Source organism: Megascapheus bottae, chromosome 19 (genome assembly GCF_031878675.1).
Source record: "Megascapheus bottae isolate mThoBot1 chromosome 19, mThoBot2.hap1, whole genome shotgun sequence".
Taxonomy (NCBI): domain Eukaryota; kingdom Metazoa; phylum Chordata; class Mammalia; order Rodentia; family Geomyidae; genus Megascapheus; species Megascapheus bottae.
In genome coordinates this window covers 17093234-17114380 of record NC_143527.1, presented here as the reverse complement: position 1 = coordinate 17114380, position 21147 = coordinate 17093234, and the positions used below count along the sequence as shown (strand labels likewise).

Sequence of the window (21147 nt, the reverse complement as noted above, 5' to 3'; positions counted from 1 at the left end):
GCCTGAGCACTGTCCTTGGAATTTCTCAAGGCTAATGTTCTACCACTTGAGTCACTGCACCACTTCCAACTTTTTTCTTTATATGTTGTACCAAGGAATCAAACCTGGGTACTTGTGCATGCTAGGCAAGCACTCAACGACTAAGCCAAACTCCCAGCCGATATGTTAATTTTTGCTAAGCAGTTTGTTCGTTGTTCAGAGGAGTTATATTGTATGCTTCTGATGGACAAAACCTTTTTAATGATCACACAAAATTGAGCAGAAATCCAACCCAAAGATAAAGGCGACAATGGACGTAGGTGTAATATGAAGGCAAACATGTCTACTTTTCCCTTTTTTTTTTCTTTTTGCCAGTCCTGGGGCTTGAACTCAGTTCGTGGGCACTGTCCCTGAGCTTCTTTTACTCAAGGCTTGCACTCTACTACTCGAGCCACAGTGCCATTTCTGGCATTTTCTGGGTATGTGGTGCTGAGGAATTGAATGGAAGGCTTCATGAATACTAAGCAAGCAATCTACCACTAAGCTACATTCCCAGCCCAAGATTTAACTTTTTCATCATTCTCAAGACATCTATAGGCCCAACTAAAGAGCCTATGTTTTCAGCAAAAGCATCCATCGAGTTCCTAACGTTGGCAACTGCTATAACCAGTGTGTCAATGGCATTATGTACAGCAAAGCTAATGGCAGACTAGAAATATGTCCCCCAGATGTGTGATCTCCAAAATTACTGTTTTAAAAGAGACTAAGAGCGAGTGAACCTGGAAGTTTTATTGGGGCTTTCTCTCAGTTACAGATGAGCTCTTAGGACTGTCCATGGTGGGAGTAGGGAGCACACACAGGACACAGGCACACCCCGAAAGCAGCTACTGCAGCAAGATAAACTTCCAAGCAGGAAGTGCCATGAACAATGCTGATGAAGCAGACAGAGGCCAGCCAGGTCAAGAATGACTTGTGCAAAGCTGAGTTTCTGTATTAACATTTCAGAAAGGGAGCCTGGAGACCATTAGGCTCCTATCTGACCATTATTTCTCTGATTGTATTTTTGTAAATATTGACAGATTAAGAAATAAGAAAAAAAAATGCCTTTGCTAATTAGGAAGCTGCTGTGGGAAGCAGTGTCAGGTTCAGGTGGAAGGGAGCAGGACTCAAGCCTGGGGACAAAGCATAGTAGGATTGGGGGGAGGGTAGACTTAAGCAAACAATCAGGAAGACAAGTAGTTAAGAAATAGATTGTGGCCTGCCTGACCTACACACTATTTTAAGGGTTTCCTTTGCTTTCTGGCTTCAGGTTAGGAGCAAAGGTTATCAGAAAGAGATGTGTAGGCCAGAGAATAGAGTTAGGTACTTTTTTTTTTTTTTTTTGCCAGTCTTGGGCTTAAGCTCAGGGCCTGAGCACTGTCCTTGGATTTTTCTCAAGACTAGAGCTCTACCACTTGAGCCTCAGCACCACTTCTAGCTTTTTCTAAGTATGTGGTACCAAGGAATCGAACCCGGGTCTTCGTGCATGCTAGGCAAGCACTCTACCACTAGGCCAAACTCCCGGCCAAGTTAGGTACTTTTTTCCCTGAAGATCTAGGTGACCAACCCCTACCCAATTCCAGAGTTCCTGTCAAGTGATTCCTTTCAGAGACCTGTCCCATGCTTGTACAATCTTTAGTATTTGTGTTCAGAGGTAATAGCTGTCTAATTCCCCCCCCATACTACAGATCTTAGGCCTCAGAGAATTTGAGTTATTTGCTGTGTTATGTAATCTCTGTCCACACATTTAATTCTCCTTTTTAATTAGATTCTCCTTCAATGACTCAGATTGAGATTTCCATCTGTTTCTAGCCAGGGCCTTGAATGATATCATGTTCACTCTTTTTCTTTGTGTAAATCAAGCATGTAGCAAAAGGTACAGAAACACAATCTTTGATTACCAAAAGCTGAAAAATGTACTACAAAGCTGCTTCATTAATTCATGGCTTCTTCCTTTGAGTAGAAATAGCTGCTCTCATTTGCAGCTAGCTTCAAGTCTCTCTTGAAGTGAGCATATCCACAGCCTCAGGTGTTGTTCAGACATTGTTATTGTTTGGATTGAGCATTTTACACCCCCTCACAGAACTGCCATCTCTTATAACATGTGAACTAAGGCAGGTTTTCTACTTATTACTGAAAAAAAAAGTTTTATTGTGTTGTCTCTGACCCTCATCAGGAAGATGATCTTCTACTTTACCTTCTTACTTTATACGCCTGTCACATTAAAATGTTGGATTAAGCCTTGAACAAGAAAGCCAAGTGAGAGCATAGGGCCCTATGTTTAAACCATTTAAGATCCTGTACACACACACCACCACCACCATCACCACCACCACCACCACCACCACCACCACCACCTACACTACCACTACCATCACCATTCAGAAAGTCAATAAAGTCTGTATTGAGTTACTTGAAAGTCTTTTTCTTCTATGGATTGAGCTTCTATTGTAGAATTCTTAAACTAGTTCTAGAAAGAAATATGAAATAGATATTGTTCATTTATGTATCTTTTCCACAGTTTCCATTCTTGTATTCAATGCCTTTATGTTCTTTTTATTTTTCTGATAGTAGGACTTGAACTCTGGACCTAGGCGCTGTCCCTGAGCTCTTCAGATCATGGCTACCGCCCTACCCCTTGAGCTATAGCACCACCTCTGGTTCTCTAGTGGTTAATTGGAGATAAGAGTCTCATGGTCTTTAGTGCCTGGGATGGCTTTGAACCAAGATCCTCAGATCTCAGCCTCCTGTATAGCTAGGATTACAGATGTAAGCCACCTCAATGGCTCTTTATGTGCTTTTTTTTCCTCATGAGGATTATTTGATAAAGTCTATCCTTGAGGTTGCAGGCTAAATTTCTGTGACTGTGTTACTTTTCCTCAAATATAGACTTTTAAACACTCATATTCAGGATTATTAAGAAAAAATACATCAGACAAAATAAGTTTGGGTAAGGATGTGAAGGAATAAGAAACTTTATAACTTGAAAGGAATCTAAATGGTATAGCCACTGTGCAAAGCTTTGTCCTGATAAAGGAATTCAGGTCAAAATAAACAGGTATATATAGATTGAGAGACTTTATGCCTGAGTGGTGGCTCATGCCTATAATCCTAGCTATTCAGGAGGCTGAGATCTGATGATTGAAGTTCAAATCCAACCTGGCAGGAAAGTCAGCAAGACTCTTACCTCCAATTAATCACAACCCCGGAGTTTGAACTGAGGGCCATGAGCTCTTGTGAGCTCTTAGCCTTTTCACTGAAAGATGGCACTTTACCACTTGAGCCACCCCTCCACTTTCAACTATTTGCTGGTTAATTGCAGATAAGAGTATCAAGAATTTAGAGTATTTGTCTGCATGGACTGGCTTCAAGTTCAAATCCTCAGATCTCAGCAAGCTGAAATGGAAGTTTTATACCTACTAAACAGTGGTTTCTTAGTCCTACCTTTTCCAGCTCTTGACAATCAATATTTGTTTTGTTCTGTCTTTAGATATTGAATTATACATTATTTTTCTTGTTGTGACAAACTCATTCTATTGATAGTGTCTCCAGTGTCCGTGCTGTAGCATATATAAGGGTTTCCTTCCTTTATAAAGCTAAATAGAGCCAAATTGCATATCCATCCATCTGTTGATGGATACTTGGGTTACTTCTATATATAAGCTATAATAAAATAGCTTAATGTTATTTAATGCCCTCATATGTTTAAATACTTATTCAAATCTTGCTTTCTCTTCTTGTAGGCATATGGCCAGTAATGGAAGTGCGGGACATATGGTAATTCTATTTTTAATATATTTTGATGAACCATCATACTCTTATTCCACAGTGACTGTGGAATAAGATTAAGATTAAGATTCCTACCAACAGTCACAAAGTTTCTCCTTTCCTTGCAAAAACTTGGTAATTTTTTTTTTTTTTGCCAGTCCTAGGCCTTGCCCTCAGGGCCTGAACACGGTCTTTGGACTTTCTCAAGGCTAGTGCTCTACCACTTGAGCCACAGCACCACTTCCTGCTTTTTTTTTTTTCTGTGTATGTGGTACCAAGGAATTGAACCTGAGTCTTCGTGCATGCTAGGCAAGCACTTTTTATCACTAGTAGGTCAAACTCCCGTGCCGGTAATTTTTCTAATTTTTTTTAAATAATAGTCATCCAGGACCGGGAGGAGCTGCAGAAGATTTTGAGAATCAGATTTAATTTGTCATTTTATCTCAAGTTGAGCTGAAATTTTTAGTTCTTGGCCTCAGCTCCTTCGGGGTAGGAGAGGAAGCTTTTTTTTTTTTTGCCAGGCCGGGTCCCGCCCACTTTAGGCCCCGCCCCCCGGAGACCCAGGAAGAGCTGAGAACGCCCCGCCCAGTCTGTCCTCCTGGAGCCCCGTTGTGCGCCTGCGCGACGCCGCGTCTGGCGCGCAGTTTGAACTTCTCTGAGATCTGCGTCCTCCAATCTCGATTTCTGGAGTCTCCGCAGCTTGTCCCTCAGTGGGTCCTTTGTTCTTGGTCGGCACGAAGTTGAGGATCCGGACCTCAGAAGCAGCCAGAAACATCGTTTGTGAGGTTGGGGGCCCGCAGGATCGCGGCGCTGGGCTAGGCCACCCGCCCTGGGAGGGGAACTGAATTTTCCTCTCTCTTTTGCCATATCTGCCTATCACAAACTGAAGCCTCACCCCATGGGAAAATGCTTAGGCCTTTTTCTTTAATATGCTTGTATATTCTGCGTTTTAAAAGAAAGCACAAATTAGTGCTTTTTGTCTTCCTGGATCTTTAAGGAAAAGAGCCAGGATGAACCCCTGTACCCTGGTTTTGAGGTCCCTCGGCTGCAGACGGATATGCAGTACTATGCTTTGGTTAGAAACCATACTTTGTACAATTGATCTTGAGGTTTCCTTTGAAGGAAATGTAATTTACTCAATGTTATACTCTTAGTGGATTTTGAAAATGAGGAAACTGGGACTCGCCCTCTCTCCCATCTGTTTAGTATTCCCTCTCTTTTCCTTTCCTTTTTTCTTCCTTTTATACAAATGTGTTTACCTATTTTTGTTCAGCCGCCTAAAAGATGGCCTCAGATTTGGAACAATTGTGCTTTCATGTTAATGAAAAGATCAGCAATATTAAAAGAACTCTGTCCTTAAGACACCTTGGTAAGTAAGAATGGTTTATTGACTTTCTGTATACAAACTGCCATTTGATTATTATTGTTCCACTTTGAGTGGTGTCTTCGAGAGCTAATTTTAGATTTTGAACAATTATTTTTAAAGCATCCCACTCTTGGATATTACACTGGATGATGAGCTAATATTGTCAGCTTTGTTCATTTAGATTTTTCTGAAGCACATAGACCAATAGTTAAATTTAAAGGCTATGTGAAATCTATGGCTCTAGAACTAAATGGGTATTCTAAAATACAAGAGGGAAAAACCTTAAGTGGTAAAGGTCAAAATGAAAAATTCACAGGAACAGCTGATCCATGTCAAGCCTACGCTGGTTTATGAAGGATAAGTCCCCCTCTCAGTCCAGGAGAATTTGATTTTCTGCTTGGAAGATTCAGTTGGCCTTTTGCTATAGTTCAGATTATGAATTTATGGTTTAAAAGCTTCTTCCCCCCACAAATATCAAATTATGTTGGATATGTCTTTTTGAGTTACACATGCCCTCCCAGGGATTTGATATTCTCAGGCCTTTTTAGAGAACTTTTAATAAAGAACCTTCATTCATTTTATGGTTTATAGCTCACTTACTCCATAAAAAATAAAAGGCAAAGACACTGTGGGCCCAGTTTAACAAGTCCCCTCATTTCATACCTGAGGAAACAAAGTCAAATGGCTTGACAGGGTCCCCAGCTCATGAGGACTTAGGCAGGATGGCAGTTTCTGCGTCTTGATTCCCAGTATGCTACTATTTGTACTTCTAGGCTACTTTTATCAAAACAAAACACAACAACCTGGAATCATTTTTAGATTTAAAAATTACTCATATGTAGATTATTTTTCTGAGGCCATGTTTACTATTGAATAAATAATATAATTTGAGAATACACATTCAGCCAGCTACTAGTGGCTTGTAGTAATCCTAGCTACTCAGAAGCCTGAGATCTTGAGGATCATGATTCAAAGCCAGGTGGGACAGGGAAATCCTTGAGACTCTTCTTTCCAGTTAATCAGTAGAAAGCCAGAAGTGGAGTTGTGGCTCAAGTGGTAGAGTGCTGTTGGTTAACTGGAGATAAGAGTCTCACAGACTTCAGTGACTGGGCTGGCCTTGAACTACTATCCTCAAATGTCAGCCTCCTGAGTAGCTAGGATTACAGGCATGAGCCACCGGTGCCTGGCACAATTGTTCCTTTATACATAGGGAAAACACTTTGCCTGTTTTTGTTTTTGCTGGTCCTGGGGCTGGAACTCAAGGCCTGAGCACAGTCCTTGGACACTTTTTGCACATGGTTAGTGCTCTGCCACTTGAGTCACAGCGCTACTTCCAGCTTTTTCTGTGTATATGGTACCAAGGAGTCAAACCCAGGTAGGCGAGAGCTCTACCACTAGGCCACACTCCAGGCCCTCTTTGACTGCTTTCATTCCCTTAGCCTTTTTAATAGAATCTGGTATTTTTTTCAGCCACATTGGCTGCTATCAGTTTATCAAAGGACTAATATCAAAATTTATAATTGAGATAGTGCTAGTCTCAGGAATGCTCAACCTGATACATGCAGATGTTTATTTACTCTTCCTCGGTGTTCTATTGTAGTGGACTAATTTTCCAGAAACAAAAGCCTCAGGGAATATTTGATACTTGCTTTTCATCCTTCTCTTTCATAATACTTAGAAATAGGCCTAGATTATTCATGGAAGAGAGCTGAAACTAGTCCTTTTCCACCCCACCTGTGCCTAAAGCATGGCTATCTCCTCTATGAGTTCAAATGGGTAATTTTATGTTCTTATTTTGATAAATGTATTTGTTTTCCACTTTTTGTTTATAACAGGCCAAGAATCTGCCTCAAACACCTTATTAAATAAAATAGGAGATGAGATTTTTGTAGTAAATGACCTTCTCAATAAACTTGAATTGGAAATTCAGTATCTCGAACAAACCAACGTGTCGCTGAAGGTAATACTTTTCAAATAAAGAAGCAAAGTAAAAATAGCAATAAACAAACTCCCTGATCACCAGGTATATGGAAGGATTCTTTAAGTTCTTAGCATTGTAACTTATTGTGGTAGTAAGTACCATTGTGTTTATGTCCATTATAATGAATACAGAGTACTGCTGTTGTTTCTTTGTACTGATGGCCAGTGACAGTGAACTTCACTAAAAAGGAGGGTGTCTAATGATGTGTGTTAGGTTTGATGTAAGTCAAGCATGCCTGCGGAGAGTGATAGGGTGCCATCTTGGCTTGAGGGGATATAGAATTCTTAGGTTCTGTTAAAAATCTTTGTCACTTGAGGAGGTGCCTTCATTTATTGGGGGCTCAGGAAACTATTTAAAAATAAAGCTGGAGGGGCCGGGCATTTGGCCTAGTGGTAGTAGTGCTTGCCTAGCATGCACGAAGACCTGGGTTCGATTCCTCGGTACCACATACGTAGCAAAAAGCCAGAAGTGGTGCTGAGGCTCAAGTGGTAGAGCCCTAGCCTTGAGAAAATCCAGGTACAGTGCTCAGGCCCTGAGCCCAAGCCAAGGACTGGCAAAAAAATAAATAAATAAATAAATAAAGCTGGACTACTAGCTCTCTTTTATTTCTGCATTTCTTTCCTCTCTCTCGCTTAAGAAAATGTAGTATAGCGATTCTTTAGTAAAGAAAACTTGAGTCTCCTTTGCACATTTTCTAAATTTGACTTCAGAATGACTTCAGCTAATAGAAAGTGCTTATGTACGTTCTACTGAGAATATACTTAGTTTGCACCATAATTATCTCATGCTGTTGTGGAAATGAACAAGTTGACCTCCAGTCTTTTGTGTGTGTATGTGTGTGTGTGTGTGCTCGTGTGTGTGTACGCGCCAGTTGTGGGGCTTCAACTCAGGGCCTGAGCACTGTCGTTGGGTTTTCTCAAGCTGGAGCTCTTCCACTTGAGCCACAGCACCACTTCTGACTTTTTCTATGTATGTGGTACCCAGGAATCAAAACTGAGTCTTTGCGCACTCTTGTCACTAGGCCAAACTACCAGCCCTTCCACAGTCTTATTTACCTTGTAAGCCTTAAAATCTGTAAGGATTTTGCAGCTTTAGGAATGGACTTGATTATGCCTGTCCTACTATTAGGCAGTGTGAAACTAAAAGTCATTTAGTGTTTTTTTGTTTTTGTTTTTGTTTTTTTTGAGTGATGATAGGTAGGTACTGGTATTACGGCACTTCACTTATGCCCCTAACACCTTTTTTTGTTTGTTTGTTTTTGCCAGTCCTGGGCTTTGAGCTCAGGGCCTGAACACTGTCCTAGGGCTTTCTCAAGGCTAGGTCTCTACCACTTGAGCCACAACACCACTTCTGACTTTTTTCTATGTATGTGGTACCGAGGAATCGAACCCAGGCCTTGGTGCATGCTAGGCAAGCACTCTACCACTAGGCCAAACTCCCGGCCCTGCCCCTACCCCTTTTTACTTTAGTTATCTTTCAGGCAGGGTCTTGCAAAGTTGCCCGTGTATGGCCTCGGACAGTAATCCTTCCACCTATGGCCTCCTTCATAGCTGGGATTATAAGTGCATACTGCCACACTTGGGGTTGAGGTGGAATCTTGGTCACTTTCTCTGCTCTGATATTAAGCAATTGTCTTTCTGATCTAACTCTCCCAAGTAGTTGTGAGCATGCCTGGCTCTCATTTTAGTACTTTAAAAAGAAACATGTCATAAATTTGAAACAGAAATCAGAAATAGTATTTCAGTTCCAACCTGTCCAAGAACACCCAGAGAGAGGCGTAAGGTTAGAGACTGTTCAGTTGAGAATTAAAGGTGATTTGGAATTTCTGTTTCCATTATATTTTGGAGCCAGATGAAAGAATCCAAAGGTACAGAATATATTCGTGGTTGGGGCCGGGAGTTTGGCCTAGTGGTTAAAGTGCTTGCCTAGCATGCATGAAGACCCGGGTTCGATTCCTCGGTACCACATACATAGAAAAAAGCCGGAAGTGGTGCTGAGGCTCAAGTGGTAGAGCGCTAGCCTTGAGAAAGTCCAAGGACAGTGCTCAGGCCCTGAGCTCAAGCCCAGGACTGGCAAAAAAAAAAAAAAAGAATATATTCATGGTTAAAATTTGCATAATTTCATTGTTTCAAGTTCTAGTGGAGAGTAAATAAAAACATTTAAAAAAAGAAAGAAAGACAGACAAAAACCCAAATCGGGGCCAGGAATTTGGCCTAGTGGTAGAGTGCTTGCCTAGCATGCACAAAGACCCAGGTTCAATTCCTCGGTACCATATACATAGAAAAAAGCCAGAAGTGGTGCTGAGGCTCAAGTGGTAGAGCTCCAGCCTTGAGAAAGTCCAAGGACAGTGCTCAGGCCCTGAGCTCAAGCCCAGGACTGGCAAAAAAAAAGAAAAAAAACCCAAATTATCTAACACCACCCAGAAAAAGCCCTGTTATGGTAAAATAGAATTTTTAATCACACGGTATTGTACAAATGCCCTCATAGAAACCATTCTAAGCAGTACCCCATGCTTGTCACATGAATTTGGAACCTTCTGCACAAGTAGCACTGGAAATGTGTGCTCAGTCAACAGAAGCAGTTTACCAGAATGTAACATCCATCTTTCATCTTAAAACTCAACTCTTTCTAACTTGTAATGTGATTAGAGTGATAATTCTCTGAAAAATATATTTTAAAAAAATCTATAAAGAGAAATAGATCACCATTCCAAAGCAGCCCTAGAAACCGAAAGCTTTTTTCTTTGTGGGTGCTGGGGTTCAAACACGAAGCCTTGCAGGGAGTTTAGCCTAGTGGTAGAGTGTTTGCCTAGCATGCAGAAAGACCTGAGATTCAATTCCTCCATACCACGTATATAGAAAAAGCTGCAAGTGGTGCTGTGGCTCAAGTGATAGAGCTCTAGTCTTGAGAAAGCCCAAGGGCAGTGCTCAGGCCCTGAGTTGAAGCCTAAGGACTGGAAAAAAGCAAAACAAACAAACACAAGGCCTCATGGATGCAAAGCAAGCACTTTACCTTTCAGCCCCAAAGTCCATCTTCCCTTCCTCCCTCCCTTTCCCTTCCTTTCTCTCCTCTTTTCTTGTCTCTTCTCTTCTCTTCTCTTCTCTCTTTTCTCTTCTTCTCTTCTCTCCTCTCTTTTTTCTTTTCTGTCTTGTTTTTTGGTGCCAGTACTGGATCTTGACCTCGGGGCAGGACATTCTTCTTAGCTTTTTCTACTCAAGGCTAATGCTCTACCACTTGAGCCACACTTCCTCTTCTATTTATTGGTTAATTACAGAAGAGAGTCATGGGATTTTTCTGTTCCAGCTGGCTTTGAACCACAATCCTCAGATCTTAACCTTTTGAGTAGCTAAGATTACAGGTGTGATCCACTGGCACCCAGCAGCAATTTCTTCCTGGTACATTCAGCACTTTTCTACTTTACTCTGTATTCTCAGCACTTTCATTCCCTGCGATTGTGGTTCCCAGACCCTCCTGTTTTTGGTATATCTTACACCAGGCAGAAAAGAAGCTTGTTCATGAGACTTCCATTTTAATCCTAGGAACTCTGCAATTCTCTTGAAGACGATTATAAAGATGTAGAACATCTCAGTGAAAACATCCCTGCCCACCTGCCTCAAGTGAAAGTAACCCAGAGCTTGTAAGTGTACTGGTGACTATTTTCACTATCTGGATTTATAAATTTAGGGAAACAAATATCTCAGAGAGAGGCATTTGCTCTGTTAGTGTAGTGTGTGTGTGTATACCTTGGTACTGGGGCTATAAAATTATTATAATGGAATGACTCATAAATGTAAGATGGATTGTCGGAAGGATTCCTAGTATCTTTCCTAATTCTAACAATTGCTTATATGTTTCTCCATCTCTGTTCTTTAGGGCTAGTGAATCAAATCTTGACCCAGAAGAACCAGTCAAAGCTGAGGAACATGTACCCACAAAGAAGCCTCCCAAAGAACAGAGCAGTATTAAAGAAATGTTATTTATAACTACAGACGAGTTTAATGGTGTTCCTGCGTAAGTACTGAAGATAAATGACAATGTTTAGCTTTTTAATAATCAGTATGTGGCTATTTCAAGCATAAGGACTTGTTCGTTGTGTTCAGATACTAATTTTGTCTAAAATAGTTTCTACAATTCTCCTGTGAAAAAAGCAGGAAACTTGTTGCTGAGTGCTTAAAATCACATTTTGTTTTTCCAAAAATTTTAATTTCATTTTCAAATTAAGGATATTGGGGAAAATAGATCTTATGGAAGTTCTTCGTACAGATTTCCTATTTCCCCCATGCACTTATTTTCTCATTAAATCTCAGGCTAGATTCGAGATAAGATGTTATATAAATTACTAAACTTATGATTTTTCTTCCCAAGTTACCATAACCTGAAAATGATTGCATTTTATTATGGAAACTTTTGCAAATAACTTTTTTTTTTTAAATTGAGCATCTTGTTTTTTTTGTTCTTGCTGTTTAGTTGTAAAACCTATTTTCAAAGAGATCTAGGGATGGGTCATTTATTGCTTAGGGTGGTGATACATATTTCTGCAGATACATCTCATTTGTTCCAATTGAGTATTAGAATTAGAAAGTGTGTATCTCTGTGTGTATGTCTCTGTGTTTGTTAGGTTTACCTGTCTAGATTTGAGCTCTGTTCTAAGTACTGTCACTGAGGAGAATACAGAAATGAATAAATAAGGTATCTTCTCAAATGTTTTTTTTTTTTTTTTTTTGCCATTCTGATGGCTTAAATTCAAGGCCTGAAGCTCAAGTCCTTAAGCTTCTTTGTTCTCAAGGCTAGCGTTCTACCATTTGATCCACAGCACTACTAATATTTTCTGAGTAGTTTATTGGGGATAAGAGTCTCACAGACTTTTCCTGTCCAGCCTGACTTAAAATAGTGATCCTCAGATCTCAGCTTCCTAGATAGCTAGGATTACAGATGTGAGTTACCAGAGCTCAGCTTTGCCTGTGTTTTGAGTAACCAGTTATGAAATCATTCTCTTTTTGTTTTGTGGTATTGGATATTGAATGTCTGCCTGTTTGTGAGATAGCATTTTACAAATGGAGCCAGCTCCTTTTTGCATAATACTTGGTTGTCTTCCAGGTAGGATTTTGCTTTCTTCCTGGGATAACCTGTGCTATGATCCCCTTTTCTCCCTTTTATCTGGGGTGACAAGCAGACCCCAGACATTGTGCTTCCCTCACAGCTAGAATAACAGATGTGTACTACCATGCCCAGACATTCATTTGAGATGGAGTCTATCATGAATTTCTTGTTGCTTGAGCCAGTTTTCCACTGTGATAGCCTGATCACTGATTCCACACTAATGTAGCTAAGATTACAGGCTTGAACCATTGTGTCTGGTGAAATCCATATTAAATTCTCATAATTCGGGGGTCATGGACATTTTTTAAAAAAAATTTGTTTGGAGGGGTACAGTTCAGTTCATGAATTTTATTTAAAATAAAAATTCTATGGTTTCTCCTACCCCCCCCCCCCCGCCCTTAAAATTGCTGTGCTTTTGTTTTTGTTTTTTGTTGATTGTGGGGCTTTAACTCTGGGCCTGAATGCTTTCCCTGAGCTCTTTAGTTCAAGACTACCACCCTATCTCTTGAGCCACAGCACCACTACCTGTATTTGTTTTTTATACTAGTGAAAGTTCTAACCTGAGCTTCTCAGGGGGACATCCCATACGATTCCATGGCAACTAGCATCTAGGTTTTATATTGTGTTGCATTTCTTTCTCTTTTTCTTTTTCTTTTTCTTTTTTTGGTAGGTCATGGGGCTTGAACTCTGGGCCTGAGCATTGTCCCTGAGCTCTTCAGCTTGAGGCTACCATCTTACCCTTTGAGCCACAGCACCACTTCTGGTTTTCTAGTGGTTAATTGGAAATAAGAGTCTTCTGGGCTTTAGTGCCCGGGCTGGCTTTGAACCTTGATCCTCAGATCTCAGCCTCCTGAGTGGCTAGGATTACAGGCTTGAGGCACCTTGCGCTTCTGTTGTATTTCTTGTTAACTTTTTATCACAAATAGTGTATATTGTTAGAAAATTGTCATTAGCAGAAAATAACTCATTTGTAGTTCTGGCAGTCAAATATTTAGGGTGTTTTCAGATTTTATTTAGTTACATATATAACCCAGGCATTTCTTTTTCTTTCTTTCTTTTTTCTTTGGTAATCCTGGAGCTTTGAACTCAGGGCCTAGGTACTGTTCCTGAGCTTCTTTTGCTCAAGGTCAGCACTTTACCATTTGAGCCACAGTGCTACTTCTGACTTTTTCCATTTATATGGTACTAGGAATTAAACCCAGGGCTGCATGCATGCTAGGCAAGCACTCTACCACTAAGCCACATTCCCAGCCCCAGCCAGGCATTTCTGATTGTTATTATAATGTAGTGATTGACTATATACAATTCAGTCTTACTCATATGAACATTTTTCCATCATTAACCATCATAGACAAGTTGGATTTTAATAGCTCTAGAATGTATTGGGTGGCAATCCTATAATTAATGCAAGTATTCCTTGATAAAAATTTAGTCTATTGCTGGGTGCCACTGTCTCATGCCTGAAACCCTTGCTATTCAGAGGGCTGAAATCTGAGGGTTGTGATTCAAAGCCAGCCCCGATAGGAAAGTACGTAAGGCTTATATTAATAAACTACTAAAATAGGAGCTGTGGCTCAAGTGGTAGAGCACTAACCTTGAGCAAAAGAAACTCAGGGATAGAACCCAGGCCCTGAGCCCCAGGATCAGCACAAAAAAAACCAAAACAAAACAAAGGAGGAGAATTGGTGGGGTATAGGACATTATTATTTCACTCTCCAGGTAGTAGTTCATGCCACTGCAGTATTGTACAAGAGTTTCACTGTGTCTTATGCACATTTTCTCCCATAGAGCCCCAGGCTGCCTCTGATCTTTTCACTGCCATTCCAGAAGGTCATATTGTTGGTTTCATACTAACCCTTTCTGACAAGCTGCTTTTATGCAACAAGGACTTAAGATTCTTCACCTTTTCTCCTAACATCATGATAGTGCATCAGCTACCATCCTTTAGCCTGCATCAGCTATCATCCTATTGTTGGATGTATAGCAACTTATTTGTCCCTTTGCCTACTAACAGATACCTTGTTTCAGATATCCAGTTTTGGGCCAGTTATGAATAAAGGCACTATAAACATTCATATATAGGCTTTGTGTGGACCTAGTTTTTAACCCAGTTAGTAAATGTAGCATGATTGCTCAGTTGTATATTGGTGATATTGAACATGTTTCCACATGCTGATTTGCCATCTATAATCCTCCTTTGTAGATATCTAACAGGTGTGTTAATCACTTTAAAATTGGGTTATTTCCTTAGTAAGTTTGAAGAGTTCTTTGCACATCTTGCAGAAAAGTGCTAGAATTTATATATTTTCTTGGCATGTTAATTTCTCTTTTCTTCTGCACATACTTTTTATTTATTTTATTTTAATTTTTGTGTGTGCCAGTCCTGGGGCTTGAATTGAGAGCCTGAATGCTGCTCCTGAGTTTTTTTGTTCAAGACCAGCACTCTACCTCTTAAGGTACAACTCCACTTCTGGCTTTTTGGTGATTAATTGGAGATAAAAGTCTCATATACTTTCCTGCGTGGGTTGGCTTTGAACCTCCATCCTCAGATCTCAGCCTCCTGGGTAGCTAGGATTATAGGCATGAGCCACTTGCCCCTAGCTAATTAAAAGTTTTTTTTTCAAGTTTATATCTTCCAGGTATACAGTTCATTTGATTTAGGATTTGAGAGCTTCTTTGACATTGTACTTAAGATTTTAGCTGTTTATCTGGGTGCTGTGGCACACACCTGTAATCTTAGCTACTCAGGACTGCAGTTCAAAGCCAGCCTGACACTGAAGACCATGAGACTCTTAGCTCCAATTAACCACTAGACAACCGGAAGTGGTGCTGAGGCTTAAGGGGTAAGGTGATAGCCTTGAGCTGAAGAGCTCAGGGACAGTGCCCAGGCCCAGGGGTAGGGCAGTAGCCTTGAGCTGAATTGCTCAGGAACATTGCCCAGGCCCCAAGTCTAATCCCCACAATCGACAAACAACCCCCCCATGGCCCCCCGCCAAGATTGAGATGTGTCTGATCTATTTGGAAGTTGATATTAAATTATTGTTTACAAAAGAGCACAATGATGCTTTACGTAGTCATTATGCTTAATTTTTTTTTTGCAAAGAAAATTATCTGGTTTTAAAAATAACTACTCAGGGGCCCAGGGTTTGGCCTAATGGTAAAGTGCTTGCCTAGCATGCACTGGGTTCGACACTCTGGGTTTGATTCCTCAGTACCAAATAAACTCAAGAAAGCCAGAAGTGGTGCTGTGGCTCAGTTGGTAGAGCATTGGTCTTCAGGAAAGCCCAAGGACAGTGCTCAGGCCCTGAGTTCAAGCCCTAGGAATGGCAAAAATTAAAAAAAAATCATAATAAAATAAAATAAATGACTACATACTTTTTTTTTTATAGGTACATGAAGTCTCGCTTAACCTATTGTCAAATTAATGATGTTATTAAAGAAATCAACAAGGCTGTGGTTAGTAAATACAAGATTTTCCGTCAACCAAAAACATCTCTAAATTCTATGAACAGAAATCTCTATCACAGATTTACTAATGAAGAAACAAAGGATACCAAAGGTAAAATGATAGCATATATTTGGGCACATTTGCTAGCTATTTTGGAGAATTCTTATCATGAGGAACATATTTTTCTAATTTTGGAAAATTCTAAATCTAGGGTTAATTCTCAACAGTACTCCCACTGAGTACATTTTGCCATACTTGGGGACATTTTTGGTGGTTATAGTTGGGGCAGGAGTTGCTCTTGGCCTCTGGTGAGCAGGACCCAGGGGTGCTGTCAAAACACCTTAGTATAACCCAAAATGTCTCGGGCTAAGGGTGAGAAATGTGATGTGAGAGTGTATTGTGGAACTCTACCTGGTGTATCTAGAATTTGAGGAGTAATAGTAATAGCTGGTCATGTTTACATAGTACTACATAAACATTATATAGTGGACTTCCTTGTGTGCCCAGAGTTTCATCCTTCTCAACACCCTGATTCCATTTTGCAGAGTAGGTCAAAAGAGCTCAACTTAGCCAAGATTCTCCAGTTAAGTGGTAGATCTGCCAGGGTTTCCTTTCTGGTAGATGCTCCTTCATTGTGCCCGGGAAAAGGGATCTGATGTAATATGCTGAACTGCAACTTCAGTTGTTTGAGTAAGTGTTATTTTAGCAAGAATACAGTTTCTCAGTTTGGTTGGGTAATGACAGTAAGAATGATTGCTCTAGGCTGAGTATGAGGGTGCATGCCCAGGCAGAAAGTAAGGAAAGTTCCACAACAAGTCAGGTACAATCTTCATGCTTATGATCCCAGCACAGGTCCAAGGTCAGTCACAGGCCAAGAAATTAAGGCTATTAAATGAAAAGTAACTAAAAAGTAAAAATGGACTTCAGGCTTGGCTTTAAGGGGCAGAACACCTTCCCAATGTGCTCAAGGCTTGAGTAAAAACTCTCTCCCTCCCCAAAATAATTATTAAAGCTGTTCATTTTCACAACCCAATGCCCTAAAGCTACATGTTGACTGAAGGCATGACTCACCAGTGGAATACCCTCCTAGCAAGCCTGCAGCCCTGAGTTCAAGCCCAAGCACCACTGAAAAGACAAAAGATTCATCTTGAGGGTTGGTCACATAAAAGCTAGCACTAACATCTTTATTTTCAGGTCATTATTTTATAGTGGAAGCAGACATAAAGGAGTTCACGACTTTGAAAGCCGACAAGAGGTTTTATATGATCCTGAATATTTTGCGACACTGCCGGAGGCTATCAGAGGTCCGCGGGGGTGGCCTTACCCGTTACATCATAGCATAAGGGTTTGTAAGCTTCAAACTCAAGCTACAGTAGGAGTGGAGGCCAGTGCTGTCAGTTTCTCACATATAACTTAGTCTTTTCATTTCCTCTGTTTCTTATAAAAAAATAAAACCTTTTTGGGTATAGCATATGTAATCCAATTTCACTGCCTTCCAGTATTTACTATTTAAGCTTCTGAACCAGGCAAGCACGTAATGGAACTGAGAAGTGGGCATGTCTAGTGTGTGTTTTGTGACATTGGAAGGAAAAGGTCATCCAGACAAGGTCATGGATAGCAGTTTTAGAGTTCCAGCTTCTTAGGGTGTGACTCCATCATTTCAATCTCCAGGTAGACTTTCTAGATGTGATCTGGAGGCTACTTCTGTTTCTGTTTCTTGGGCTTCCCATATGTGTTTAGGGAGTGTGCCCAAAATGCATGCTGTGTAATGAATGACAGTGCAATGGAAGTATATTGACATGTTGTGATGTGGTGATAGAATAAATGTGTACAGTTGGTCTTGGTCCCTATGTCCTTACCCTTAAAATTCTTAAATGTCCTAAGCAATGGGATGCATGTTTTGTTCTGTTTGGTCTTTGACCCAACTTCCTGGCAGAGAATTCTTAAATCCCTTTGAATTTCCTGTTAATAGAACCATATTTTATTATAATGAGATGATTCTTGCTGGACCTCTGGATTTCTTCAGGGGGTGCTCGTGTAAGCCATGACCAAATGGTTCCAACTCTTATCATCTTCTCCCCGTAGTTTCTCAGGGAGGGGAGAGGAGCTGGAGATTAAATTAATCCATCATGCTGACATGATGAATCCATACAAAACCTTAAACTATAGAGTTTGGAGAGCTTGGAGAGTGATTTTCCCCAACTAGGAGGACAGAAGCCGAAAGGAAGCTTGTGGACCTTCCCTTTGTTCATTTGGGTATGCACCTATATTACTGTAATAGCCTTTATAATAAAGTAGTATACCGAAGCCAAATGTCACTCTGTGTTCTCAGTTCCCTGAGCCTTTCCCTAACTGGGATTATAGGGATTTCAGTTTGCATCCACATCTGACAAGTGTAACCTGGGTCACCCACTATTTATGACTGGTGGTTTTTTTTTTTTCTATTGTTGGGATAACGTATAAAAGGATTATAGTTATATTCATCAGGTAGTAGGTGCAATATTTCTCACACATTGATATCCCTTCTCATGGTTTTATGACTGGTGTTTGAACCTTTAGCTAGTAGGGTCTCTGCAAATTCCAGGTAGTGTCACCATTGAATTGTGGGACTCTCAGTTGGTACTCAGTGTTGGAGAATGAGTTGCTACAGGGGAAAGGCCCATGCATTTGCTGTCTGATGTATGATGTGAAGGTATTACAGAAGAAAGCAGAGCTTTTCCTAGTTAGATGTAAATGATCAACTATATGAGCCAGATTGACTGGGATCATGGAAGAATGGGTGATGGTATTGTAAGAACTGAGTCTTGTGCCTCTTCTGCACCTGAGGAGACTGTCTGGTCTATTTATAGCTGTTAGCTGCTTGGCAGGCTCATTCTGGTGTCAGATACAAAAATGTCTTACCACATCTTGAAACCTAGTTAACCCCATTAAAACTGTGATAAGCATAGCATATTTATTATCCTTTCTCCTCCATTTAAATGTAGATGTTTATTTTATTATTATTATTTAGTAGTGCTTGAACCACCAATTTTATTTTTTTTGTGGAGATTGAACTCAAAGCCTCATGCTTGCTAAGCAGGTGGTCTACCATCTGAGCTGTCCTTCTGACCCTTTTCCATTAGTTGTTTTCCAGGTAAAGTCTAAGCTACTCTAGGCTGCAATCCTCCTATCTTATACTTCTCATTGCTGGGATGAGAAGCACTTGGCACTGCACCCAGCCATTGTGCTTCCCGCATAGCTAGGGTGACAGGTTGTTATTTCACCCATGGAGTCTTGAGAACTTTTCTCTGGGCTGGCCTCCAAACCATAATTCCTGATTTCTGCTTCCTAAGTAGCTAGGACTGTAGGCTTGTGTCAGCAAACCCAACAATGCAATTGAGGTGTTTTTTTTTTTTTTGGTCATGGGCCTTGAACTCTGGGTCTGGACAGAGTTCTGGCACCTGGCTTCAGTTAAGTGGGTTTTTTTGTTTGTTTGTTTGTTTGTTTTGCCAGTTCTGGGCACTGAACTCAGGGCCTGAGCACTGTCCTTGGGCTTTCCTCAATGTTAGTGCTTTACCACTTGAGCCACAGCACCACTTCCAGCTTTTCTATATATGTGGTACCAAGGAATCGAACCCGGATCTTCGTGCATGCTAGGCGAGCAGTCTACCACTAGGCCAAACTCCCAGGCCCCTCAGTTAAGTTTTTAATTAATTGATTTAGTGGTTCTGGGAAGGGGGATGGGTTAAACCCATTCCCTTTTCCCATGAACTACAAGTACACTGCCAATGAGCAACATCTCACCTTTGTTTGGGGGCAGGATCCAGCTATTTGGTCTCAGGTGACCTTGAATTGAAAGACTCAGCTTGTCCTCCTGCTTCAACCACCCAACTAGGTGGAACTACACGCACATGCCATTGGATTTAAATAGAAGCAATGACATTATCCTTTATTTTGGCTTAGGTCTTGCTTAATTTTTCTATGAATCACTTCTTCATGTGAAAAACATTTACTCTTCTTAAAATACTTCTTCCTGCACACTCCTGTAGAACAACTGCTGGCCAGTTTGTTTCATTTTTGCTAAGTGTATATGAGGAGAGCCGTTACTTTGTTAACACATAGTCCATTTATTAGATTAGATGTGTAGTTGATAAAGTAATTCTTCAAAGAATTGTGAAGGTATAAATTGGAAGAAAAGAACTCATCTCTGTTACTTAAATTTTACTTTCAAATAAAATGACAGGCTATGTACTTTTCTCTTTCTTTCTTTCTTTCTTTTTTTTTTTTTTTTTTTTTGGTGCTAGTACCAAGGATTGAATTCAGAGCTTCATACTCTTAACTTGGTTGACACTGAAGGCTACTATTTGAGCCACACCTTTTGCTGCTTAGTTGGAGATAGGAGTTTCTTGATTTGTCTGCCTGGGTGGCTTTGAACCTCAATCTTAAGAGCTCAGCCTTCTGAGTAGTTAGGATCACAGGCATGAGCCAGCAGTCCTTGGCTACTTCCTTTTTTTTTTTTCCTGGAAGTTGTATTTTTACACTAATTTTGAGGGATTTTTGTAGCCTGGGTCTCTGCCCTTATGTTTCTCTCTTGCCCAGTCTTTACGTTCCATCTACTCAGGGGAACACCTCTGCCCCTGTGTGCTGTGAGGTAAAAACTGAAGAGCCTACCACCTGCTTTACTGTCTGTTCCACAAGCCTCAGACCCTGGCTCCCTGGCAGGCTGCTGTGTGTTGTGAGATATCGTATTTATGTGACTCTCTATCTAACAGGTAAGTGAGTATGAAAAGGAATTTATTCTAACAAAGTGAGGGTGGTATGACCCAAAGCAAGTGGGTTACTCTGGAGCCAGGTACACTAGTGGTTCATGCCTTTAATCCTAGCTACTCAGGAAGCCGAGATTTAAGTGAGGATTGAGATTTGAAGCCACTCCAGGCACAAATCCAAGAGACTCTAGTTAGCCAACAGAAAGCCAGAAGTGGAGATGTGGCTCAAGTGGTAGAGCAACCGACCTTGAGCAAAAAAACTAAGCAAGACTGGGTATCATTGGCTCATGCCTTTAATTCCTGCTACTCAGTAGGCTGAGATGTGAGAATTGTGGTTCAAGGCCAGCATCTCCAGGAAAGTCCATGAAACTCATCTCCAGTTAATTACCAAAATAGCTGGAAGTGGAGCTGTGGCTCAGTGGTAGACTGTTCCATTATCCTTGAGCACCAAAGTTCAGGGACAGCACCCAGACCCTGAGTTCAAGTCCTAGTACCAGCACACAAATACACACACACACACACCCCACCACCAATAACAACAGCAACACCAGCAGCAGCAACAACAACAACTAACTTAAAAAAAAAAACAACAGAGGAGTGGGCGGGAATTTGGCCTAGAGATAGAGTGCTTACCTAGCATGTACAAAGACCCTGGTTCAGTTCCTTAGTACCACATACCTAGAAAAGCTGGAAGTGGTGCTGTAGCTCAAGTGGCAGAGCA

The 21147-nt window shown here is 40.8% G+C and overlaps 1 protein-coding gene across 3 annotated transcripts; it reads left to right on the top strand.

Annotated features, from left to right (window-relative positions):
* Positions 1–3758: 3758 nt before the first annotated feature.
* Ska1 (spindle and kinetochore associated complex subunit 1) lies at positions 3759–17985 on the top strand. 3 transcript variants are annotated; one of them, XM_090353570.1, is made up of 8 exons: positions 3759–3795; positions 4308–4566; positions 5060–5155; positions 6988–7112; positions 10673–10770; positions 11007–11144; positions 15623–15792; positions 16876–17985. In XM_090353570.1, the coding sequence occupies exons 3-8, from the start codon at positions 5071–5073 to the stop codon at positions 17022–17024; spliced, it is 765 nt and encodes a 254-aa protein (XP_090209696.1). In that variant the 5' UTR covers positions 3759–3795; positions 4308–4566; positions 5060–5070; the 3' UTR covers positions 17025–17985. The 3 variants fall into 3 exon arrangements, with proteins under 3 accessions (XP_090209696.1, XP_090209695.1, XP_090209697.1); XM_090353569.1 differs by having other exon boundaries at positions 4308–4571; XM_090353571.1 differs by lacking the exon at positions 4308–4566.
* The last annotated feature ends 3162 nt before the right edge of the window (positions 17986–21147 follow it).

What these genes read in the sequence shown, in the direction of transcription:
- Ska1 (XM_090353571.1), top strand. Translation starts at nt 5,071, where the DNA reads ATGGCCTCAGATTTGGAACAATTGTGCTTTCATGTTAATGAAAAGATC. An exon ending in GTGAAAGTAACCCAGAGCTT is followed by an intron (nt 10,771 to 11,006) that starts GTAAGTGTACTG and finishes TCTGTTCTTTAG; the next exon opens with GGCTAGTGAATCAAATCTTG. An exon ending in GAGTTTAATGGTGTTCCTGC is followed by an intron (nt 11,145 to 15,622) that starts GTAAGTACTGAA and finishes TTTTTTTTATAG; the next exon opens with GTACATGAAGTCTCGCTTAA.